At 37.9% G+C, this 22,552-nt stretch overlaps 1 protein-coding gene across 8 annotated transcripts in view; it reads right to left on the bottom strand.

Annotated features, from left to right (window-relative positions):
* Positions 1-22,552, bottom strand: part of ZEB2 (zinc finger E-box binding homeobox 2) — a 134,565-nt gene that overhangs the window by 12,010 nt on the left and 100,003 nt on the right. For all 8 annotated transcript variants that reach the window (XM_032856119.1, XM_032856120.1, XM_032856116.1 and 5 more), the window contains exons 5-8: positions 7,472-7,660; positions 6,540-6,754; positions 3,801-3,909; positions 858-2,827 (exon numbers count right to left, since the gene is read on the bottom strand). In XM_032856119.1, coding sequence (XP_032712010.1) covers positions 858-2,827; positions 3,801-3,909; positions 6,540-6,754; positions 7,472-7,660 — 2,483 coding nt within the window. The remainder of the gene's footprint in view (positions 1-857; positions 2,828-3,800; positions 3,910-6,539; positions 6,755-7,471; positions 7,661-22,552) is intronic.

The following is a 22,552-nucleotide window of genomic DNA, read 5'->3' as shown; positions in this document are numbered from 1 at the left end:
AGCCTTCAGCATTGAGCAATAATGAATGTGGATCAGTAAATTATTAAATTTCTTGATATTTATTTTGTCTTGATCCAAAGGAGTACAAACTTGCATGATAACATACATTTCCATTTGCTAGCTCACAGTTCTGTTTTCTTAGACTACGTTTGCACTAATTAATATTAGAAGAGATTAAATAGGCTTAAATACATTTACAAAGAGGGCAGATGTACTGTAAATTGGAAGCCTGGAACAGCTGTTACAGAGGTGCACGGCTACTTATGCTCCTATTTTGCAAACAGGGATTATACTTCATGTTGTTAAAACATACCTGCATTTGGATTGGAAAACCATAAATCATTCACTGGTTTGAAAAGTCCATCAGAAGTCAAGTGGAATGTGCAAAATAGGTTTTAAAATACTCTCCAAAGTACACTATTTTCTATAAAACCAAGTACATATCAGACTCATACGTGTCTTATTGCAGACTGTGAACTGTGAACATTTGCACAAGTAGGGGACTGTTCTAGACACTAACCTTTAGCCTCTATGGAAGTCCTGTCAAATACCGTTAGCATCGTATAATTCTAAAAGCATACAGATCAATCTAAATAAACCTCAAAAATAAGTCTGAAGCTCTTTATCTTTTGTAAGGCAGCCGTGTTCCCACAGCTCTGTGTTCCTCTGATTCTCCATTTGTTTGTCTAGCCCAGCCGGTTTGAGGTTCAAGTGAAAACCAACTCTGCCATGTCTGCTGAAAAAACAGCACTTGATTTTGTTCTCACTAAGACTCCCCCCACCCCGCATGCACATACCCAGCATAGTATAATTTTCAAGGTCTCCTCTGTTCCGAGCAAAAGGGTAGGTCCTGTTACCTGAAATCCTTGTTTCCGCTGGTACTTTCTCCTCTGCTGCATATCAGCGAAAGTAGCTGCTCCAGTTGGGTACGTATAGGCCATGTGTGGTAGGAAGCTCATCTGATCCAGTCCCGGGTATGGTCGGAGCCCAGGGATACTGGTCTGGACTGGTGGCATGAAAGTGGCAGGGGGAAATGCGCTTTGTGGAGGAAGAGCTGTGTACAAAGTTTTGGCACTAAATGGGTTCATGCCGAACACTGGGTTAGTGCTTTTGCTGTCCAGATTATTTGAGTTTGAAAACTCCTTCTTGATAAAAGTCAAGTTTAGAGGCTCATCCGAATTTTCAGATGATGAAGAAACACTGTTATGGTCTAAAGTTATGCTGCTAGCTTTTGTTTTGTTCTTTGTGGCTATAATACTTTTGGGTTCTTTCATTTGTTTTGGTAATGACAAGTCCAAAGGCTCAGCCTGGAGCTCCTCGGAAGAGAAGCTGTTTGGAGTGTAAGAACTACTGTGGGAGTTTTTAGAAGATGTGGAGGAAAGATTTAAGGGAGAGGGAGTATTACTCCTTGAGTGGTCCAATTTCTCAACTGGTTTAATATTGGTAAAATGGGAAGGTTTGGTTAGCCTGAGAGGAGGATCACAATTTGTCACACTGTTGTGGAGTTCTGCTATGGATGGTGATGTAATGGAGTCCATAGGCTTTACGGGAGACCTGGGTAATAAAGAGTCTTTTGTGGGAGGGTTACTGTTGGGAGCTAGCGGCTTGGAGTTCCTTTCCAGTGATGGTGACCTGGAATTTGAATACTGGTAGACTTTTCGTTGCTCAAACCATTCCTTCACAAATTCCTGAGGAAGGCCCACAGCAATGGAAATTTTCAGCAGTTCATCAGAATTGGGCTCCATGTTCATAGCATAATATGCTTTCAGTACAGACATGTGGTCCTTATATGGGTTGATGGGGCTTGTCATTCCTTTCTCAGAAAGTACAGATGACAAGAGGAGGGCTTTATTATCAACAAAAACTCCAGCTTTGTTGGGGACTATGTTGTCGTGAGGTTGCAGGACTGCCTTGATCTCTTCGTTCATCTTACAAAGGTAACGTTCATGCTGATGCAAGGGAATGGGGCCAGGGAAGCTTTCTTTACAGAACTGGCAAGAAAATGGAGTGGATATGTTGTGGTTCTCGATCATTTTATCATCAGTGACCAAATCTATTAGAGTACGTAGCTTCTCTTTCTTGATATTACTGATCTGTCTCCTTGAGTCAGTGGTCAAGCTCTGGAGACAAGCTTTGGCTTCATTGACTTTTTCTAATGTATAGTCAATAATACTCTTAGTGGCACCATTATGACTCACTACTGGAAGACCTACGGGTGGAATATTAGGAGAAGTAACTCCTTGTTCCTCAGGTTGAGAGCATGGATCCTTCATGTGATAACCTTTCAACTTGGAAATTTCTTCAGCTTTGCAGTCCATTTTTTGCCTGGAAACCGTATTGTCCACAATCTGTAGAACCTTTTGTACCTCGCTTAAGTTACTATTCATTGTGGGAAATCCGAGTAAAGGGGCTTCCATCCCTACGCCTAAGTGCTGCATTGGACTCTGAGCAGACGGATGAACTCCCAAAGGGCTGGTGGCTCCAAGTGCACCATTCATGAAGGGACTAGTGCCACTAAACCCGTGTGTGGCCATAAGAACTTTATAGTCATTGAAGTCTAGTGGTTCTGTTTTAATTTTAAGTAAGCCTGTCTGTTCAGACATACTAAGTGGTTTTCCATTCTCCAATTTGTTTCTTAACTGGGTAATAGCTGAATTAGTAGGAGAAGAAGAAACAGAATTAGGGGAAGAACCCGTCTTGATATTGTTTCTCATTCGGCCATTTACAGAGATTAAACCAATACATTTCTTGCTGCTGATGTGTGAGCTGTAGGAACCAGAATGGGAGAAACGCTTCTTGCAGTTTGGGCACTCGTACGGTTTTTCACCTAAAATGATAATCAAAATCAACATTACATTTCTTCAGCTGGGTAATGATTGCGATTGTCTACCGATACAAGAGTCAGTGAAACCAAAGGGAAGGAACACAATGGGGTACCTCCACATTCTAGGTGCTTAGCTTAGAATTATGTGGCCATAACTGTTTCTGGGCTTTATCTACCCTGAGAGGACATAATTCAAGATGTTAGCAGTGGAAGGTGAGGGCTATCTATGCCTTTTTCAGCCAAGATCCCAAATCTTGTCTTGCCATCGGCAGCCTCCTATTTAAACAGAGTGTCAGATTAATGTGTGGTCAATAACACAATAAAGATGTCACAGTATTTAAAGGGAAGTGTCGCCATGGCTTTAATCAACTCTGTAGAGATTCCATTGATTCTACCAATCCAACTAGTCCTTTGAATAGCATCCAATTTGGTAATAAAATGCTTGGCAGAGCTATCAAAATACTTATAAAGAAGAAATCTCAGTGGTCGGATGTTGTTCTGTAATATACAGCTTCCAGGAATCAAGGAACATTTATCATACAAAAGCTCGCATCCAAAATTCTTCAACGTTTTCTTTCATGGTTAGGTATCAAAAATGAATACCCTTCAAAATTTGCCAGCTGAGTTTCTTCAGGTCAAAAATATTTAATCTGTAGAAGAGCATTTGAAAGGACCAAAAAGGAGCCTCTAGATTTTGTAATAAATCAAAGCGTTGGCGATTTTTAGGAAGTCTAAACATGGCTTTTCTTTTTGTAAGATCATGCCACTGGTGGTACCATAGGTACCTGAGCAGGCTCACGTAGTTTGTGAAATAAAAGGCTAGTTCCAGAAAGGCTGAGCAGGCTCACGTAGTTTGTGAAATAAAAGGCTAGTTCCAGAAAGCTACAAACAGGATTGTGTAAATTTTAAACAATCTTTTAGAACTCCCCAAATGAAACAAAATGCAAATGTGAGCACCGGCACCTCTGCTACTCACCACTGTGAATTCGCAGGTGTTCTTTCAGATGGTGTTTATATTTGAAAGCCTTGCCGCACTCTGTGCATTTGAACTTGCGATTACCTGCTCCTTGGGTCAGCATTTGGTGCTATAAAAGGGGAAAGACTGACATCAGTTTTGTGTGGGAGGAACAAAGGAAATTTGTTACAAATATTTTTAAAAGGTCTCCATTTTTTAGACAGGCCAAAAGGTTTGAGTGCGTGTTTATTTATTTGCCCAGTCTTTCAGAGTTGCAATAAAAGTGATAATGTTGGCAATAAAATTGGAACAAATAAAAAAAAAAGGTGCTTTCACATGCGCATCCAACACTTGCTTTAGGATTATCTCTGTAGTGTCTTTTCCAAAATGTTTCTTTGAGCCTTTGGAGATGAGAAAGTATAATTGTAGAGATGTTTGTGGTTCTCTGTGTTTACTGCACATTCTAAAATCTGAAGATTCCCTGTTGGAATGCAACTGTTTTGTCAAGGGAAAAAATAAATATTATCCTGAAAAATTCTAAGTAGTCTCCAAAAAAACTCCCCATGCAAAGAACTAATTTTATCAAATTTTCTGTATCAGGGTAAAAGTATAGCTCACGCTGAAGCAATATCAGTTTTAAAGGAGGAAAAAAAAAGCACACATACATAAACAAAAAAAATTCTTGACTATAAATATTTCATTATGTGATAAGCATGTTTAAATATCCCATTCACTGTGCTAGTAGCAAATGTAAACCCTGTTTTTCCTGACGTGTTGCATATCAGATTTGATTCATTATCAAATGTAAGAGACAACATCTTGGGTTATAGCTGCTTGAGCAGTTTTATCACAGGCCAGTAGGAAGGACTTCAACGACTTTTCATTTTCCTTTTTAGTAGTCTGCTAGGGAGTAGGGACAAAAAAGAAAAAAAAAAGTTTGCTGAAAAGACAAGTTAAAAGCAGCAAAGATATAATCAAACACAGCTGACCTTTTTGAACAAGAGAAAAAAAGCACTGTGACTTAGAATTCTAAAAAAAAAAAAAAAAAATACAGTCATCCACTCTGGATGCTCAAGGTAGGAGGTCAGCCTTTTTCAAGCAGCAATGACACAAAAGCCTTTTGCAAAAAGACAGCACAGAAACGGTATGACAACTGCTAGGGTGTGCTGAATCTTCCCACATTCCTAGTGAGACAGATGGTGTTACATGGGACACAGGGAGGTTTGTTCAAACAGCAGCAACCTTCAAAGATCAAGCGGAGCCCAGCCCGCCGAGCGCCATTGAGGGACCAGCGCTCATATGTTGCTGAGTTGCATAAACAAACAGCAACAGCTGCTTTGTCTCCCCCCACAGCCCTCAGAGGACTACTATAAACTTTAGTTGTGCCACTGTTAATATGATACAATCATTTTAATTTACTAATTGTAAATGCCATGAGCAAATGAGGGGACTTTTCAACACCAAAGCTACCATTCATAATGCGCCAACACAATCACACTTCTGCATGTGAAATTTAAAGCAGTTATGCTAGATAAATATCTAGGCACTTTTTTTTTCCTCGAGTTTTTGTTCCTATAAGCAAGGGGAGATAAACTGTTACATAAGCGTAACTATGTGAGCATAGCTTTTGTAGCTGAACTTGGAAAAAGGTTCAGGTGACAAGCCCAATCAGATCTGAATGGAATGATTTTCCAGAGCTGTTCTATTATAATAGTAAAATTCCATAATATAGCATCATCACCATTTCTTGATTGGGTTTGGTTATCCTCATTTTCCTCAGTCAAAGAAAATAATGCCCACGAGAAAAAAGAAACATAAGAATGTTACAGAATATCCTGTTAAATCATTTTTTTAAAACAGATACGGTAGCGGTAGTGAGGCTTAAATAGGAGGCTTCCAGATGGGTAAGGCCAGTTATTGGGGCTTCAGGCACACCATTTCTGTTACCATTCAAACACATAAGATCAACCTGCAGTCAGTTCTCCCAGGAGGGCAGAAAGAGCAGTGTTGCTAAAACATGGAAGGGACACTGTGAATCGATCCTATTCAAACATTTTAAGGATTTAAGAAGCTACACTTACCTGTTCAAAACAGTTTTTATTTTTAACACAAATCAACCAAATGAGGCAGAACAAGCTTAACGTTTAGCCATAGGCATGCAAATCAAAAGGGATCATTTAAAATGTAGGTCCAATATTGTAGTATCAATCCAGTTTATTTTATACCTATATAGACGTGTAATATGCCTTTTTGATAAAAAAAAATGCTTAATTAGATTTCAGAAACTAGTAGCAGCTTGTAAAAATACTCTAAGTACCTGAAGGTATTGTATGACAAATGAAAGAATACATACTTCCTTTACTCTGACTTAGATCCTATATGAAAAAAAAAAAAATTCTGAGTAAAACTAGGTGAAAAATGGAATTACAATTGCTGAGATGTTTAATAATGTATAATTAAAATGCTACGATTTCATTCACTTTTTTGTGGAACATAAAAATGAAACTAAAGTCAAGTTAAAGTGCAAATAAAATTTCTAAATTAGAAATTAACACACTCATTCGATCGTGAACATAAGACTATTAAATCATATTAGAAGAGACCATCAAAAAATCATTTAGACCTCAATTAAAGCTATTACCATTAAAAGATCTGCATCTTCAAAATGCCATGAAAAATTAATAATGATTGCCAATCAAAGCAATATCGTTTCTCTAAGGGGTTATTATAGAAAGAAATCACTTAAAACCAACCCCCCACCTGATCTGTCCCTGGCTTGTGCGTCACCATATGCCGCTCGAGCTGGGTGCGGTAGGCAAACGTGTAGCTACAAAGAGGGCAGGAAAAGTTCTCTTCGTTCTTCTCGTGGCGGTACTTGATGTGCTCCTTCAGTGATGTCAAGCGCTTGTAGCCCCGGTCGCAGTAGGGGCAGGTCAGCAGTTGGGCAAAAGCATCTGGAGTTCCAGGTGGCAGGTCTGTAGCCGAGAGACGAGAGGGAGAGAAGCAGGCCAAAAGGTCAGTAAATCAATGGCAGCTAATGGGCTGCCTGCCCGGGCTGGTATGACAGGAATCACTGCAATCTGCTCCACGAGAGCTCCATCATTGCGCTCGGCCTCCGCGCGCGCCGGTCCCCTCGCACACCCGGCGCAGACTTGTCGGAATCAGCTCACACTGCGCTGGGAAGTTAATTAATTACTGGCGCTTTTGGGGGGAAATTTAAACAGCTGATAAATGAGGAAATTCTCTTTAGGTGACTGACAGTTCGTGGTAAAAACCTTTGGTCACATGCGACTTGGGAATTCACAGCCGGCCAGAGAGCTTTTTCAGGTGTCAGTAAACAAGAAAGGGAAGGCGAGAGGTCACTCTTTCTCAACTTTTTTTTTTCTTTTTTTTTTTAGTTCCTCAAAAGTGAAATATTTCAGAAACATTGGAATCAATTTCGATATTTTTATCTCTTAGAAATAGGCTCTAATTGTTCTTGTTCTTTATTGGATGTACAAATGACACAAATTTGCTGACAAAAAAAAATTTCACAATACCCTAAAATTACAGTTCTAATCTTTGCTCATGAAATTCCATGCCTCTGCAGCTGTTCTTCAAATTTTAAGGTAAACACCCAGGCATGTAGTGCATTTGTAATTGTAACAGCTGCAGAGGTCAGTGTAGTGGCTAAAAATGAATTACAGCCTCACCATTTTCTTCTTGCCCATTGGCCTCTGGCGTGCCAAGGCGAGACAGCTCCTCCGGGGCTTCTGGGTAAATAATGGCTGTGTCACTGCGCTGAAGGTACTCCTCGATGCTGACTGCATGGCCATCACGTTCCTCCAGTTTTCTTTTGGCAAAGTATTCCTCAAAGTCTGATGTGCAATTTGCATTCTTAACTGAAATCATAAGAGGACATCATAAATATCTTTGCGGGGCCTTCTTCCCAGGGGCCCAAGCCCATTCATGTCATTGTTAGGACGGAATATTGACTTGCAAAAAGACAGCAAATAGCTAGTTTATTTGGGAGAAGTGTCGCAGATGACCAGTCATTGACTGAAGGCTTATTCTTGTCATATATGCAAAAAAAGGAGGACACTTTGCTTTACGTTAAATAGGCACATCTTATTTTCCTCTTCCTGGAATACCGTTCCACATAATTCACAAAGAAATGAAAGATAGTTTCAAATGTTTTTTGTTTTTGTTTTTGGGTTTTTTTTTGGGAAAATTTAAAAATAAAAAAACAGAGCTACATTCTAAGATCCATAAACATGAGAGATAATAGGAGCTCAAAGCCACTTTAACAGTCTAGATAAAACTTCCTTTTCTTTTAAGAAAGGTATATTTAATTTTTTATTGTCCACTAAACTTAACGTGCCTAACCACAGATACATCCTGTTGCTAAATATAAGCTTTTAACCTTCCACTCTCTGCACATCACAGATGGCCAAGACTACACAGTCTGACACAGATGCGAAAGGATAGATATTCCTAGAGAGATAATAATGGGACTTTGTTAAAAAATCATGGGATGTGACACTTTATCTTTTCCCATAATTTCAAGATTTAGCTCAGTATTTTAAAGCTGCCTGAAAGTAAAATGAAGCTCACAAATAGAAGTGAATTAAAATTAACAGAAATACTTAATAAAAGCAAAAGAAACTGGCTGTGTTATTGTGTGATTTTGATATGATTTTTAACTTTTGTAATTATGACTCTGTTCCCATGAAATGAATAAGAGCTGCAAATCAATTTTAGCAACCGTGTCACAAGACTGTATATTTGAAACCTCTAGATATGTTTTGGAAATCACTTGTGGCTTAAATAACCTAAATAAACATTTTTATGCATAAGACAGTGTTGGGAGTGTGCCTGCTACTGTAAGTAGATGAATAAAAGTCCTTTGCTAGTACAACTAATGGTGGAGACCTGCTTTCATAGTTTCTGAGAGCTGTTAATCTTGATTCCCCTATGTTCTTCACCTCACCTGCTCTGCCATAAAATATGTTACAGTATTTGCCATACTAATTATTTCTGACCATTTGTGGTAGGGTGATGTTCATGCAAGCCAGTCAATTTTTCTTTTTATTTTCATTTTTATTGTTGCGTTCACTGCTATGAACTTGTGGATTATAGATGAAAAGAACAGAGAGCGGAACCTTCCATTAACTCAACAAGTACTGAATGACTGTATATGGTAGGTGCCATGTCTTGCTTCGAAAAGCAAAAAACAGATGCGGTTTGATCCTTCAGGAAGACACGAGGACAATCAGTACAACTGGTATTTTCTCCAAAATAAGAATATTACACACTCACATAAGTGTTAGGAATGGACGTTGTGTGGTAATTTGAAAGAAGCAGCAGGGGGACCGAATGGAGACTAGAAGATCAGGAAAACTTTAATTGAGAAGGCACAGAGTTTACTAGCTGTAGAAGCTGGGGCAGAGCCGCTTGTGCAAGGATGCAGGGACTGGAAGGAGCATGGTGTCTTTCCCCATCTAAAGAGACAGAGCTGATGTGCCCACAGTGAAAGGGAAGCAATATGATGCGAGGGTGGAGAAGCAGGAAGGAACAAGAACATGTGGCATACGGTAGACCTGTTATGGATTGGGGTTTTATTCTAAGAGAAACAGGAAGCCATTGATAGATATTAAGGAAGAAGATGACTGGATGAAATTGTGAATTATCAGCATTTTTAAATGACAACTTTGGCTATCGTATGATGGGACTGCAGGAAAAGAAATGTCGGTTCTGAGAATCCAATTGGGAGTTTCTTGCCATAAACCAAGCAAAGATAAAGGTTAAGGAATTGGTGATGGAGACTGTGAGAAGTGGCTGGATTTGAGATATTTAACAAGTAAAAACACTAGGCATGGGGGAAGGATTGGGTGTGCCAAAGAAGGAGAGGTTAAGACCTTATCCCAGGTTCAGGCTTTCCAAATTTGATGGATGACAGGTGACAGCCACCAAAGCACGGAGCACCAGAATTCTAAAAACACTTGAAACTATGAACTAATACATTGTATCAAATAAATGGAAACTGGGGAGCATCACACTTTGTAGACTATTAAACTAAATGCTAATAATCCTGAGTGGCGTGATCTCAAAACTTTCCCTTTTGCCACTCCAACTTCTGATAAATTGAATAAGAGCAACTGAAATTAAGTTAAGTTAATTGTTAAGTTAACTTAATTAAGTTAAGTCTGATTGCAACACCTATATTTCCTTCAAATATAGGTTTGGAATGTATAATAGTAGATTATGATTTTATATCTTGAAATTTGTTTAAACCTTCTCAGAATCTTGTCTTTAACTCTTTTATTTATTTACTAAGATTTCATTTTTAAGTAACCTCTGCACCCAATGTGGGACTCGAACTCACAACCCCAAAATCAAGAGTTGCATGCCAAGTCTTAAATCTTTCAGAAGAACATGAACATTAAGATCAATCAAATTTCTGTTAGTATGCTCATGATGCCATAGATGCTTTCTAAATGGTATTTATTGGTAGTGAACATGATGGTGTCATTCAACTTGCGCCATCAAGTCTCTAGAGAGTACAAAGAACTACCAGCTTGCACAAACTATTTGTTCACTGTTTTGGGTCATCAAAATGACTAAATCTATTGAAAAATCACCTTTTGTTTTTAACACAAGAAGAGATAAAGGGGACAAGATGGTGGATCAAAGATGAACCTCTTTTGAGCAACTTGACTGATTTGACCATGGACTGACGTTTTTTTTCAGCTCTATAGCAGTGGGAAGTCACATAACAGCTCCTTTCTGAACCCAGACCTATTTGAATGTTGTCAGATGTTTAAGGCATGACTTATTTTAGCTTTTAAAGAACACTGATCCACTTGATGATCCGTAGTGCAACCTAGTAAACATGGATGGATGGACATTTTAACATCCTACTTTTATCTTGATATTTCAGCAACTATTTGAATTATCTGGCTATCTTTTCATGGACTTTCATTTGCATATGAATGCTCCCATCAGAAATGTAACCAAATGCAAATTCAATGGGATTTGCATTAATAGCCTTTTGGCTTCAACAGGAGGAAAATTCTGATTTTTCTGGATAGGCAAACTAAACTGCATCTAGAAACAACACTACTGATATTTGGAGATGCAGTTCACTTGCTAGATCAAATCTGCCTATGCTAGATTTCTGTGTCAAGTGTGATAGAGACAAAAGACCTCAAATCACATGCTCTCTTTAAATATCATCTTTGATCATCTTTGTATGCTGAGCTTTGAGTATATTGCCTAGAAATCAGTAGGCTCTCAAGAATCATTTACGGAATGAATGCGGAATAAATTATGTGTTTAACACTAACCTTGGTGTAGAAGTCTTCTAGTAAAAGGAAGTGTAAGATAAGATACCCACAGTTGAGCTAGGAATTCAGACCTGCTATTCAGGCAATTCTAGAACAATTATGTGATTAACTGTGTAGTGATGATCATATATACTTGCAAGAGTTCAGTAGAGTTCAGGTAGGTATTTGAAAAGAACTTCATGAAGAAGACAGCACTCAATCATTTATATCTATTTGCTCTATCAAGATTTTCTTCATGTGGTACAGATATGCTACTAGCTGTACATCTAATATATGTAAAGCCACTTAAGTGGGCTATATACTAGACTTCCAAGAGCTAGCCTAGGCATAACCAACCCAGAAATAACGTGTTTTTTTCCTTGGTGTTGTGATGGGTACTTTCAACATATGGTTTTCCTGCCCAGTTCTACAACATTCTCCTTTGCCTAGGAATGGCTCCCCATATTCTCTATTGTCAAACTTTATGGTACCCAAGGGAGTTGCATTGTTATTGCATGATTCTGCTCCCCTAGCCACAATAGATTAGTTGGCACCTAAAGTGAACCTATCTTACTCCTCCATTCTCCAAGCCAAACTGTAGATTGTCCAGAGGTAGCCAATGGATCCAACTGAGTCAGCAAATCTTTCTTATAATTTTAGGACTGTTCCAAAGGGAGTATCAAGGGAGTCTATTTTCTTCAAGTGACTGTATCTATAAGATGTAGAACAAAGAAACTGATATATCCCATGTAGGGTAAGAATTATGAAGAAAGAGACTGAAGCAGGTGTGCAGAGAAAAGAGAAAAGCAAAGACAAGATGGCAAGTCTTGACAGTACATTTCTAGCTATATTTGCTCCTGAGGCCAAGCTATACCTGTGTCCTTCCAGTGGCTCTGTTGTCAAACCTCCTTAGATTCTGGGAGTTGGAAAAACCCTTTTCTACCTCAGGCTATGTGTGTTTCAATCTCTGAGATTCAAAATCATCCCAATTGTTATATTTGAACCAATAATGGGATTAAATTTTGGTTACTCAAACTTGCTGAGGAGAATGAAATTTTGGTTCTGTACAGAAGTTTACATTTTTGGTTTTCACAAAGGTTTTATAATACTGTATTGTGGACACAGAAATGAGGTAGAAAATTCACTAGAAAGTTATAGAATTCCCCACTGCATTCTTCTAGTGTAAAATCAACCTCATTTTCCTTTTTTATTTTCCCCTCCTGTAATCCTCTTCACTCCTTGGTCTCCTTGGAAGAACTTCCAAAACACACTGACAAAGGATATTTGCATGACATTTATGATCAAACCTTAACAAAAATTCACAAGAAACCTCAAAGTAATTTCTTTCCATACTTTCTCCAGAGATTTTGCATTTAGTTCTAAAATTTACTCTAATATCTTACAAATATCTAAACCTCCCCTAAGATCAGGTAAACTTTTCTATATTAAAAACAAAAAACAAAAACAAAAAACTTCATTAATTAAAAAGGTTTCTTCAACCCCATGTGTATTTTAATATTGTTAGGATAAATTTCTAGGTTGCTTCAAGATAGAAAAGCCTCACATTTCTTGTAAATATGTTCACTCTTACTAATGTTGCTTATTAATGATACTTTCACAAATACTTTTATGTCTATCTTAGATATTGATATTTTTAGGTAATGATAGTCATCAATATGGATTGACTTTCAAGTTATTGCTTAAAAAACAAGCAATGGAGATAGAACTCTAAATGAAAGAGATGTGGTGGTCTTCAACTCAGGCACCTCTCATAACTGAGTTTTTAGGACACTTTCTCAAAGATACTTAAAAGTATGTTTTGGGGCACCTTGGTGGCTCAGTGGGTTAAAGGCTCTGCCTTCGGCTCAGGTCATGATCCCAGGGTCCTGGGATCGAGCCCCAAGTAGGGCGCTCTGCTCAGTGGGGAGCCTGCTTCCTCCTCTCTCTCTGCCTACTTCTCTGCCTACTTGTGATCTCTGTCTGTCAAATAAATGAATGGATAAAATCTTAAAAAAAAAAAAGTATGTTTTGCTTAGTGTTTACAAATAGTTAAAACATAATGAGACCTTGATACTTATTCCTTCTCTTTTTCCTTTTTTCTCTATTTACTTTCATCCCTTCGCCATTTATTTTCTTTATTTGTAATGAGCATGTGTTCATGTAGGAAGGCAGGTATTCTATTATAACTGATATGTTTTCCATTTTCCATTTCATTTAAAAATTGAAGAAATATGTCTGAATATTATGCCAAGCCATTTTAATGAACATAAAATGAATAAATAATTCTTACAAAAAAGAAAACCTCTTGGAGGATCTAGAAAAGCTGAAGTAAATACATGTAAAAAAAAAAAGGGGGATTGAATCATTCACCCATCCCACTGCTTAATAACTATTTATTGAGTGCATACTAATGTCAGAGAGTCTACTTTGGGATGAGGACACAATGGTGTTGATTGATAATTGTTTTCCTGATTCTGTGATTCGCATATTTAGAGATATATACATGAAATGGCTGTGCTTCTACAATATACAGACATACAAATACATAATATATAAATGTATGAATATATACATAAATGTATAAAAGTAATATATATATATATATGGATACTTCTCAGTATAATATAGAAATTATGCACTTGTCATATAATTTGACTTTTATTTGTCAAGGCAAAGGGACCCGGAGAAGCAATCACAAATCTAGGTAAGTGTATTCATCATCTGTTAGAAACGTAGTCTTTTTACTGACATTCTAGATGATAAGAAAACATAGAAAATTGTTTTTAATTTAGTCTTCTGTATTGAATTTTTAAAGAAGCCCACATAGGGGAAGGGAGGGAAAACTTAATGGGAAGTCATCAGAGAGGGACACAAACGAGGAGAGACTCTTAATTCTAGGAAACAAACTGAGGGTTGCTGGAGGGGAGGTGGGTGGAGTGGGGGATGGGGTAACTGGTTGATGGGCATTACGGAGGGCACGTGATGAGTACTGGGTGTTACAGGCAACTGATGAATTATTGAACACTATATCTGAAACTAATGATGTATTATATGTTGGCTAATTGAATTTAAATAAAAAAAGATAAAGAAACCCATCCTCAGCATTTGTTGAGGTATATAAATTCTCATGGCTACTTTGTTTAAAGTTGACTAATTAATGAACATAAGCATTTTTTATCATTAAAAATGCATGTGTGCCTTTCTGTAGAAGGCTTCCAAAATACATATTGGCACCAGATATTTAAAAACAACCGTAAGGGAAGAGGACGATCTTTTTCTCATTACACAGCTACGTAGGCAGCCCAGCAGAGCGTCCCACTGCTACAGAGGTGTGTGCAAAGCCAGGGAAGCCTCCTCCAGAGAGACAAAAGTTTTCTTTTCTTCTTAGGAACTACCACAGTGCCTGGGTGGGTCTCTCCACGCCTGCTCTGACGTGGCCTTCTCCAGGGAACGTGTGCTCAGAGGCCAATGAAAGCCCCTGATGTGTAAGAACTTTAAGAGAGAGAGAGGCAGAACGAAAGGGGGATGGGAATCTGGGAATCTGTAGTACTCTGCATGATCAAATATCTCCCTCCACAGCAGGAAGCAGCCCAGTCAGGGACACAGTCTAATTTTAAAGTGAGGTTTTATATTAAGGGACTGTGAATATCAATATAGAGACCACTGACCCTTAGGCAGTTCTGATTGCTATGTATAGAGACAGAATCCAAGACTTTCAAAGGAAGCATCCCAAGTAAGTTCCTATGTATTTATTTTTCACATTACTGTGTAATTGAAAATTTTGGAATTGGTATCTTACTGAAAAGTATCTTAGACTGTGTTATATTTTTGAGGGGTCTATAAAGTAAGGTGTTTTGCCTGGCAATTCAGTACTCTTCTTAAATGCTTTTTGTACATACACAAAAACCTAAGGATGCTCTATGACAGTGGTTTTCAAAATGTGGCCTCAGAAAAAGGGGGGGTGGCCTCCAGGCCAGCAGGATCAGTAGTACCTGGGAACTTGTTAAAAAACGGAGCCAGAGGCACCTGGGTGGCTCAGTAGGTTAAGCCCCTGCCTTTGACTCAGGTCATGATCTCAGGGTCCTGGGATCGAGTCCTGCATCGGGTTCTCTGCTCGGCAAGGAGCCTGCTTCCCCCTTTCTCTGCCTCTCTGCCTACTTGTGATCTCTCTTTCTCAAATAAATAAATAAAATCTTTAAAAACACAAAACAAAAACCAGAATCAGCAGTCTCTGTTGACAAGCCTTTCAGGGGATCTGATGCACACCCAGTTTACGAATCAATGCCCTGGGAATTCAGTTATCTCCATCACCTGGCTAAATTAAGGTATTCGGTGACATGGTTTTGGGAAGCAGCTCTGAATTAATCTCCTATCACGTGGACTTCCTGACCCTCACCCTGAGCTCAGAACCTCCTTCCGCACGTATCCATCTGCATATCTCAATCACTGAACTTAAACACAGCACATTATATCCTTTTAAATACATATCTGTGAGCTGACTGTGTTTTATTCAGCTTTGTAGCACCAGTGCCTAGTACAGTGCCTGACATACAACTAATCCTCAATAACTGAATGATCAGACCAGGTTCAGGGTCATTGGGCAACCCATTTTGGCTCAGCCACTTATGATTTTTAATCTCAGTATCCCTATCTGTAAAATGAGCTCGTAAATGCTTTCTGAGGTATCCCTGAAGTTTCAGAATTCCATACTTCCAATAAATTACCCTAATTAACTTGCTTTTTTATTCACTGTCTAGGCCTAAAGAATTTCATCTATATTCTTGTCAGTTAAAAACTCAAAGCAACATAGCTTTCTGATGGAGGAACCATAGACACAGATGAAGACTTTGGAGGTGACTAGAAACCACTGACAGCATCACAAGAAAAACAGTGCTTATTATACATTTGTTGAGTGAATGAAGGAGACACTGAAGAAGCTTGGTATATCAGTTATCTGTTGTGGGAACCCTTGCTGTGAAGTGGAGATAGCTGCTCCTAATCACAAACAAAGCTAATAAAACCGCAACATTCATTAGCCAGGAAGTGCCAGGCTCTTCTTATACGCTGATTATGGTCGGCAAATGACCCTCCTGTCTCACCTGCCAAGTGCTACATCTGTTTTTCTCTCTTCAAAACCCACCTTTTCCTCTATTTTATTTTTATAAACTTACTGAATGGGGTTAACTACAAATTTTTAAATGATGATTTATATGACCTCTCTGGATGACAAAACTCTTCCAACATAGAAGAATGTGACAGATAGTATAAATAAGAACAAAATGACATGCTTTATAATAATTTGATTCTTTGCATGTTGAGTACTTAGGTACTGAATTATCTGATAAACTGATCTTGCACAATTGATTAACCCTATATATCCACTCAACTCTTGTTGAGAAGTAACTTACGATTAAACTTGTGTGGCTTTCATTACCCATACCAGAAACCTAGTTAATTAAAAAAAAAAAAAAAAACTTAATTTAAGGGCACCTGGCTGGCTAGTTAATGGAGCATGCAACTCTCATTCTCAGGGTCACGAATTCAAGTGCTGCATTGGGTGTGGAGATTACTTAAATAAATAAAAAAAAAGATTAAAAAATAAAAAAGTTTTAATTTAAACTCCATGCAAGAATAGTAAGAGGAATTGTAAGTTATTAAACCAAGAGGATAATAATGGTACAGAAATGTTCTTACCCTTTCCCCCTCTTTCTTCAAAGCTAATGATGCGATGCCTAGAATTTGTATTTAAAGAGGTCAAACCACTTGTTAGCCTCCTAACCTTCTCATTAGTATCATCAATTTAGGGGTGTTATACCTTCAACCATGGTGTTTCTTGCTCAGGCAAGATTTTCAATCTTGATCTAGAGATTTCCAACCACTCTGGAGACACCTCAGAAGAATCTGGTAAACCTGGACATAGTTGGCATTTCTCTGTGGTAGTTCAGGTGGTAAATCCCTGATCCCCCCCCTCCCATTCTGGCTTATCGTCTGCTATTATCCTAATACATTTTGTGAGCTATAAGCAGAGCTGGCTACAGTGGGGCCCAGAGAGTCTGGTGCAAAATGACAACAGCAGAACATTAAACCAAAGTCAAAGCTCTAACAAACACAGGGCCCTGGGTGTAATACTACGAGGCAGAACCTCCCCCTCCTGTGCCAACAAGCTCAGCCAGTGCTTTGTTGTCTTTGTTCAGGCTTCCCAGTAACAGTTCATTAGCAGAAAGGGTAGGGTAGGGTGGAGTTTAAAATTCTAGTCTAATTTCCTCATTTAACAGATGATACAACTAAGGTATAGTGAAGTTTATGATTCATACAAAGCTAGACAAATAATTTCTGGAAAAGCTTGATGGAGAATTCATATATCCTGACTCTTAACCCACTGCTCTTTCCACTGTATCATAGTGACTCAATATGAAAGAGAAAGAGGGAGAACCCCATTTTTTCAGTTTTTCAGTATGCCCAAATGATTTGACATAATTTGAATACATCTTAGATGTTGACAAGGTTGCTGACATAAAATTAGTATGGGGAAAGCCATGGTAAATTCTCACATCAATATAAATAAAATACAGAATTTTAAACTTTTCTTTTTTTCTCAGTTTTTCCTTTCATGTTCCTGCTCTCCATTTTTTTCACTGGGTGATCCACATCCAAGTCTACTGGGGTAAAGTGAAAACATCCAAGTTCTTCAAATTCTCTACTCAAGATGCTTATTTATAATTTCCATTTAATATTTCAGGATTATGTTTTCCTATTTTAGATTTTTTTTAGTCGTGTTTCTAACGGCATCCAGAAAGGAATGACTTCATGAAACACCTTCCAAAGGTGAATTTTTATTAACTATTATGGTGATAGTAGATAAAAAATGTCTCAAGCTTAACTTGGAACTAGAGACCGGGAAAAAAAAAAAGAAAAAAAGAAAACCAACACCCTTTATTCATGGTTCATTTTGCTTTCCCATTCCACATATTACTTGTTTATCTCCCCACATGCTTAATGATTTCCTCCTACATGCGTTCCACTTCTTCAGATTAGATGAAACTGTGTCATCCTGTCATAATACTCCATCCCTCCCAGACCTTTCCAGCACAGCCGTTCCTGCTTTCATCTATCTAAGCTCACAGAGCAAGGAGGATGGGTCAACAAACTCCTCAGTTCACATGGCTGTTTCAAACCAATGTTCCTAAGTCATGCATCATCATTAATTTGTTTATTCATTTATTTATCAATTCAACAAACAACCCATTTGTCAACCATCAAGATTGTATCAACACCACGCCCATTGAGAGGGACTACAGAGAAAAGCAAACTTAACCTCTACCCTTCAAAAACCTCCAGTTTGCAACTGTAATTTTTTGAAGCCTTGGTCATCCATTTTTGCCATCATGTTTTAACACACTACTTGCATAGCTCAGGTAAGATGACACTTGTCCCGTGGTCATGTTTATGCCAGGGCTGTTTATACTATTACTCTGGGAAACTTCATGGCTCAATAGTCCATGCGGGATCCTGGCTTCCAAGGCTTTGAGTCTCTCTAACCATAGAGATGGCCACACTTTGGCTAAACCCACGACACTTCCAGCTCTGCAAACCAGAACGTGAAACTCAATCTGTTTCAGCCTTCTGCCCTTTCCCACCATCCCGTTCTTTGTTCCCCTGATGTAGAATCTTCACTGTGATAACTGGGATCTGACAAGTCTTCACGTCCATTTCACCAGGTCTGCTTTTACTTGCCTCAGTTGACCTCGGAGCTTGAAATCTTTTCCATCCCTGTCCCTTACTCTTGTATCATTCTTGCCCTGCCAAAGAAAATCCAGCCCAGTTTCTTTGCTCCTAGAGTATAAAAAATGTCTAAAGAAATGTAGATAATTGTAACAGACTTGTTTCAGTCCATGTTATCCAAATAGGATCTTCTTTTGTGATGGTAACTGAATCTCCCTATATTGTCCACAGCAATTACTCTAGATTTCCATTCTTCAAGAGTCCAACCCTACTCCCTTCCCTTACTGTCAACTGATCATCTCTTTTCCTACTTACTTTAAAGAGTGCAACTCACATGACATGAATTCCCTGAACTACTTTAACTTCAACCAAAATCATTCTTCCTTTTTCTTTTGATCTTATTGCTAATAAAGCTGTACCTCTGCCCACAGCCAAGGCTACTCTCTAAGCCTACTTCCTCCCAAGCTACTGATAACCCAGTCTCCTTTTACATTTTTAGCTTTCTCTATGCCTCACTTTTGCACAGAACCATATTTAACAAGCCTTCTTCCTGAGAACCTTCTTTGAATTTTGCAGTCTCTTAAGACACTTCTTTACCCTCGGGTCTCCAATATTTGACCCTACACTCTCAAAAACCCTCTGCAATATTGAGCATCTTTCACTTGAACCTACATGGCTTGTTGTATTTCAAATAAAACATCTTCATCCACACATTGTTATGATGCTAACAATAATGATGATAATGATGGCTAGCAACAACTGTTTATTATGTCTAACATTGTGCTAAATATTTTACACACATTTCTTATTCATCTACCATTGTTTTATTTACCCAGTTGAAGGTAAGTCCTTAATGACAGTGACCGTTCATTGTATTTTTCAAATACAAAGTGTCTTAAACTTAATAGGGTCACCCTAAGTGGCTATTGATCTGAATAGCTAATTAGGCTATTAATGATTTTTTGGGTAAAGTTTGCCTTCATGTCATTATGATTTTTTTTGAAGATTTTATCATTAAGTAATCTCTACACCCAAGGTGGGACTCAAACGTACAACCCTGAGATCAAGAGTTGAATGCTCCACTGACTGAGCCAGCCAGGTGCTCTGGGATTTTGCATTTTTTAAGGACAAGAGTTATATCTTCTATTTTCTTAAAGTTTCTTTCTCAAGCCCCAGTTTAAATTCTGTACACAACAAGCACCCTGACAGAAAAGAATAAAGGTATGTATCTTAGTAAAGTGATGAATATTGTATTATTTGTTTATTTGATTGTCATTCAGGACAAAAAGAAAAAACAACATAGGATTCCTGATACCAGCCAGTGATGAAGGGAAAGTCTTTGACAGATTTCATCTTTATACACAAACATTGTAAATCCCACTATCTCCTCTTCTATGTTTAAAAAAGGATCCCAGGTAAAGATGAAATGAAATAGAAAACTAAGCAATAAGCAATTCCTTCTCCATCTTCATGTTTTGACCTCAAATGCATTGTTGGAGCAATGAACAGACATTTGTCCTACAGCTTGTCTGCTTGGTTTTCAAAGATGTCGAAGGAATTTAATTGGCAGAGGCTCTCAAAATTGACTGGTTAAGTCCTCGCATTACAAATTTGTTAGATATTGCATTTTTGTTTTCTAGAGAAGAAGCTAATGAGGAACCGGTGTAAAGGGAGGAAACAGTTCAGAGTCCATTTATTTCTTAATGCATAAAATTGGTTTAACACTTACCTGTAGATACAAACTGGTGAAATAATCAAATCAGGGTGAGCATTTAGTATATGTTAGGTATTGCATTAGGTATTATTTTTTAAAATTTTATTTATTTTATTTTTTTATTATTTATTTAATTTATTTAAAGATTTATTTATTTGACAGAGAGCGAGAGAGACAGGGAGAGAGGAAATATAAGCAGGGGAAGTGGGAGAGAAAGAAGCAGGCTTCCCATGGAGCAGGGAGCCCGATCCAGGGCTCGATCCCAGGACTCTGGAATCATGACGAGAGCAGAAGGCAGAGGCTAAATAATCGAGCCACCCAGGTGCCCCTGCATTAGGTACTTTAAAAATAATATTCCATTGGGGTGCCTGGGTGGTTCAGTCTGTTAAGCATTTAACTCTTGATTTCAGCTCAGCTCATGATCTCAGGGTTGTGAGATCATGCCTGGCATGGAACTCTGTGCTGTGTGTGGAACCTGCTTAAGATTCTCTAGCTCCAAATAAGCCAATCAGAGAAAGACAATTATCATATGATCTCACTCATAGGTGGCATTTAAGAAACAAAACAGAAGATCACAGGGGAAGGGAGGGAAAAATACAACAAGATGAAATCAGAGAAAGAAAGAAACCGTAAGAGACTTTTAATCATAGGAAACAGACTGAGGGTTGCTGGAATGGAGGGGGTAGGGGTATGGGGTAACTGGGTGCTGGACATTTAGGAGGTCATGCGATGTAAAGAGCACTCAGTGTTATATAAGACTGATGAGTCATTGACCTCTACCACTGAAACTAATAATATACCATATGTTAATTAATTGCATTTAAATTAAAAAATTTCACTTGTACATAAGGAATCATTATTTCCACTTTACTGGTGTAGAAATGAATTCTTATATACTCAAGTTCATGAACTTGGTAATTGGTAAAGGCAAAATTCAAATGTTGTTTCTCTAACTCTAGACTAATCTGGAGCATCCCAAACCAACACTTGCCTTTGATGTGTAAAAGCATTCATATATTATTCTGAAAAGATTGGAAACATGTTTAATGACTACAGTTAGAGTTGATATACTTAGTTCTTGGACAATAATTTTATTCTGTTCTGTAAGATTAGGAACTGAGACTTAAATTTTCCTTACCCAGTTTCTAGATGTAAGGTTGTAAGGTGCTTTTCTTTTCCCAGCAAAGGAAGGAAAGATGCAAGTGGTTATTAATAGCCCTTTATAACTGGAGTACTAGATTGTCTGTATAAATATAACTTACACACATTCAAAGAGGAAAACATCAGGGGCCTATTTGGGTCTTTATATGCACGTGGAACGGCATTAATGCTAATGATCACCAAGCACCTAAGATAGACCCTTGTTACTACTAGCATGTAGGCTTTATAATGCTCCCAAGTTTTTCCATTTCTCTAATCTTCTTAGAAAACAGTTTTTTTTTCACCCTCTTAAAAATTCTACACAATAATTTTACTCTGAATTTGAATCTGATTAAAATACAGAAGGTGTAATGTTCCTTATAAAAGGACATTCTTTGTCTTCTGTGTTAAAACATACAATTTCTTTCGTTTTTAAAACACTAAAACCAATATAAGAATATTAAATGCAATGTAGAGTGTTGTTAATATAAATTAGGGTTTGTGATACTTTCTGTTATAAATCAACTTTGCTGTGCTCCTAATCTAAAACTTCATTGTAAAAAAAAAAAAAAGGTGATAGGCTTCGTGTGTAACAAGTTGATTTCAGGGACTTAAATCCAGGTTTCACTCTCTGAAAATACTGGACTTAATCCCTCCACGGAGAATGTTTTCCTTTATTGTGGCTTCCATTCTCAGAGACTATTTCTTCTTCACCAAATGTTCGTTCATTCATTCATTCATTCATTCATTCATTCTACCAGTCATAACTCCTACCATGTGAGTTCACTGCTATATTGGGCACTCTGAGGCAAGAAGGAATAGTCCTTTTTTTAAAGCAAATATTTTTGGGACCCTTACTAAAGCTAATACGTATATTATTTATTAAATTACTT

The sequence above is a fragment of the Lontra canadensis genome, unplaced genomic scaffold (genome assembly GCF_010015895.1).
Source record: "Lontra canadensis isolate GAN:19392208 unplaced genomic scaffold, GSC_riverotter_1.0 scaffold11, whole genome shotgun sequence".
Classification (NCBI taxonomy): Eukaryota; Metazoa; Chordata; class Mammalia; order Carnivora; family Mustelidae; genus Lontra; species Lontra canadensis.
This window is presented reverse-complemented; position numbering and strand designations above follow the sequence as displayed.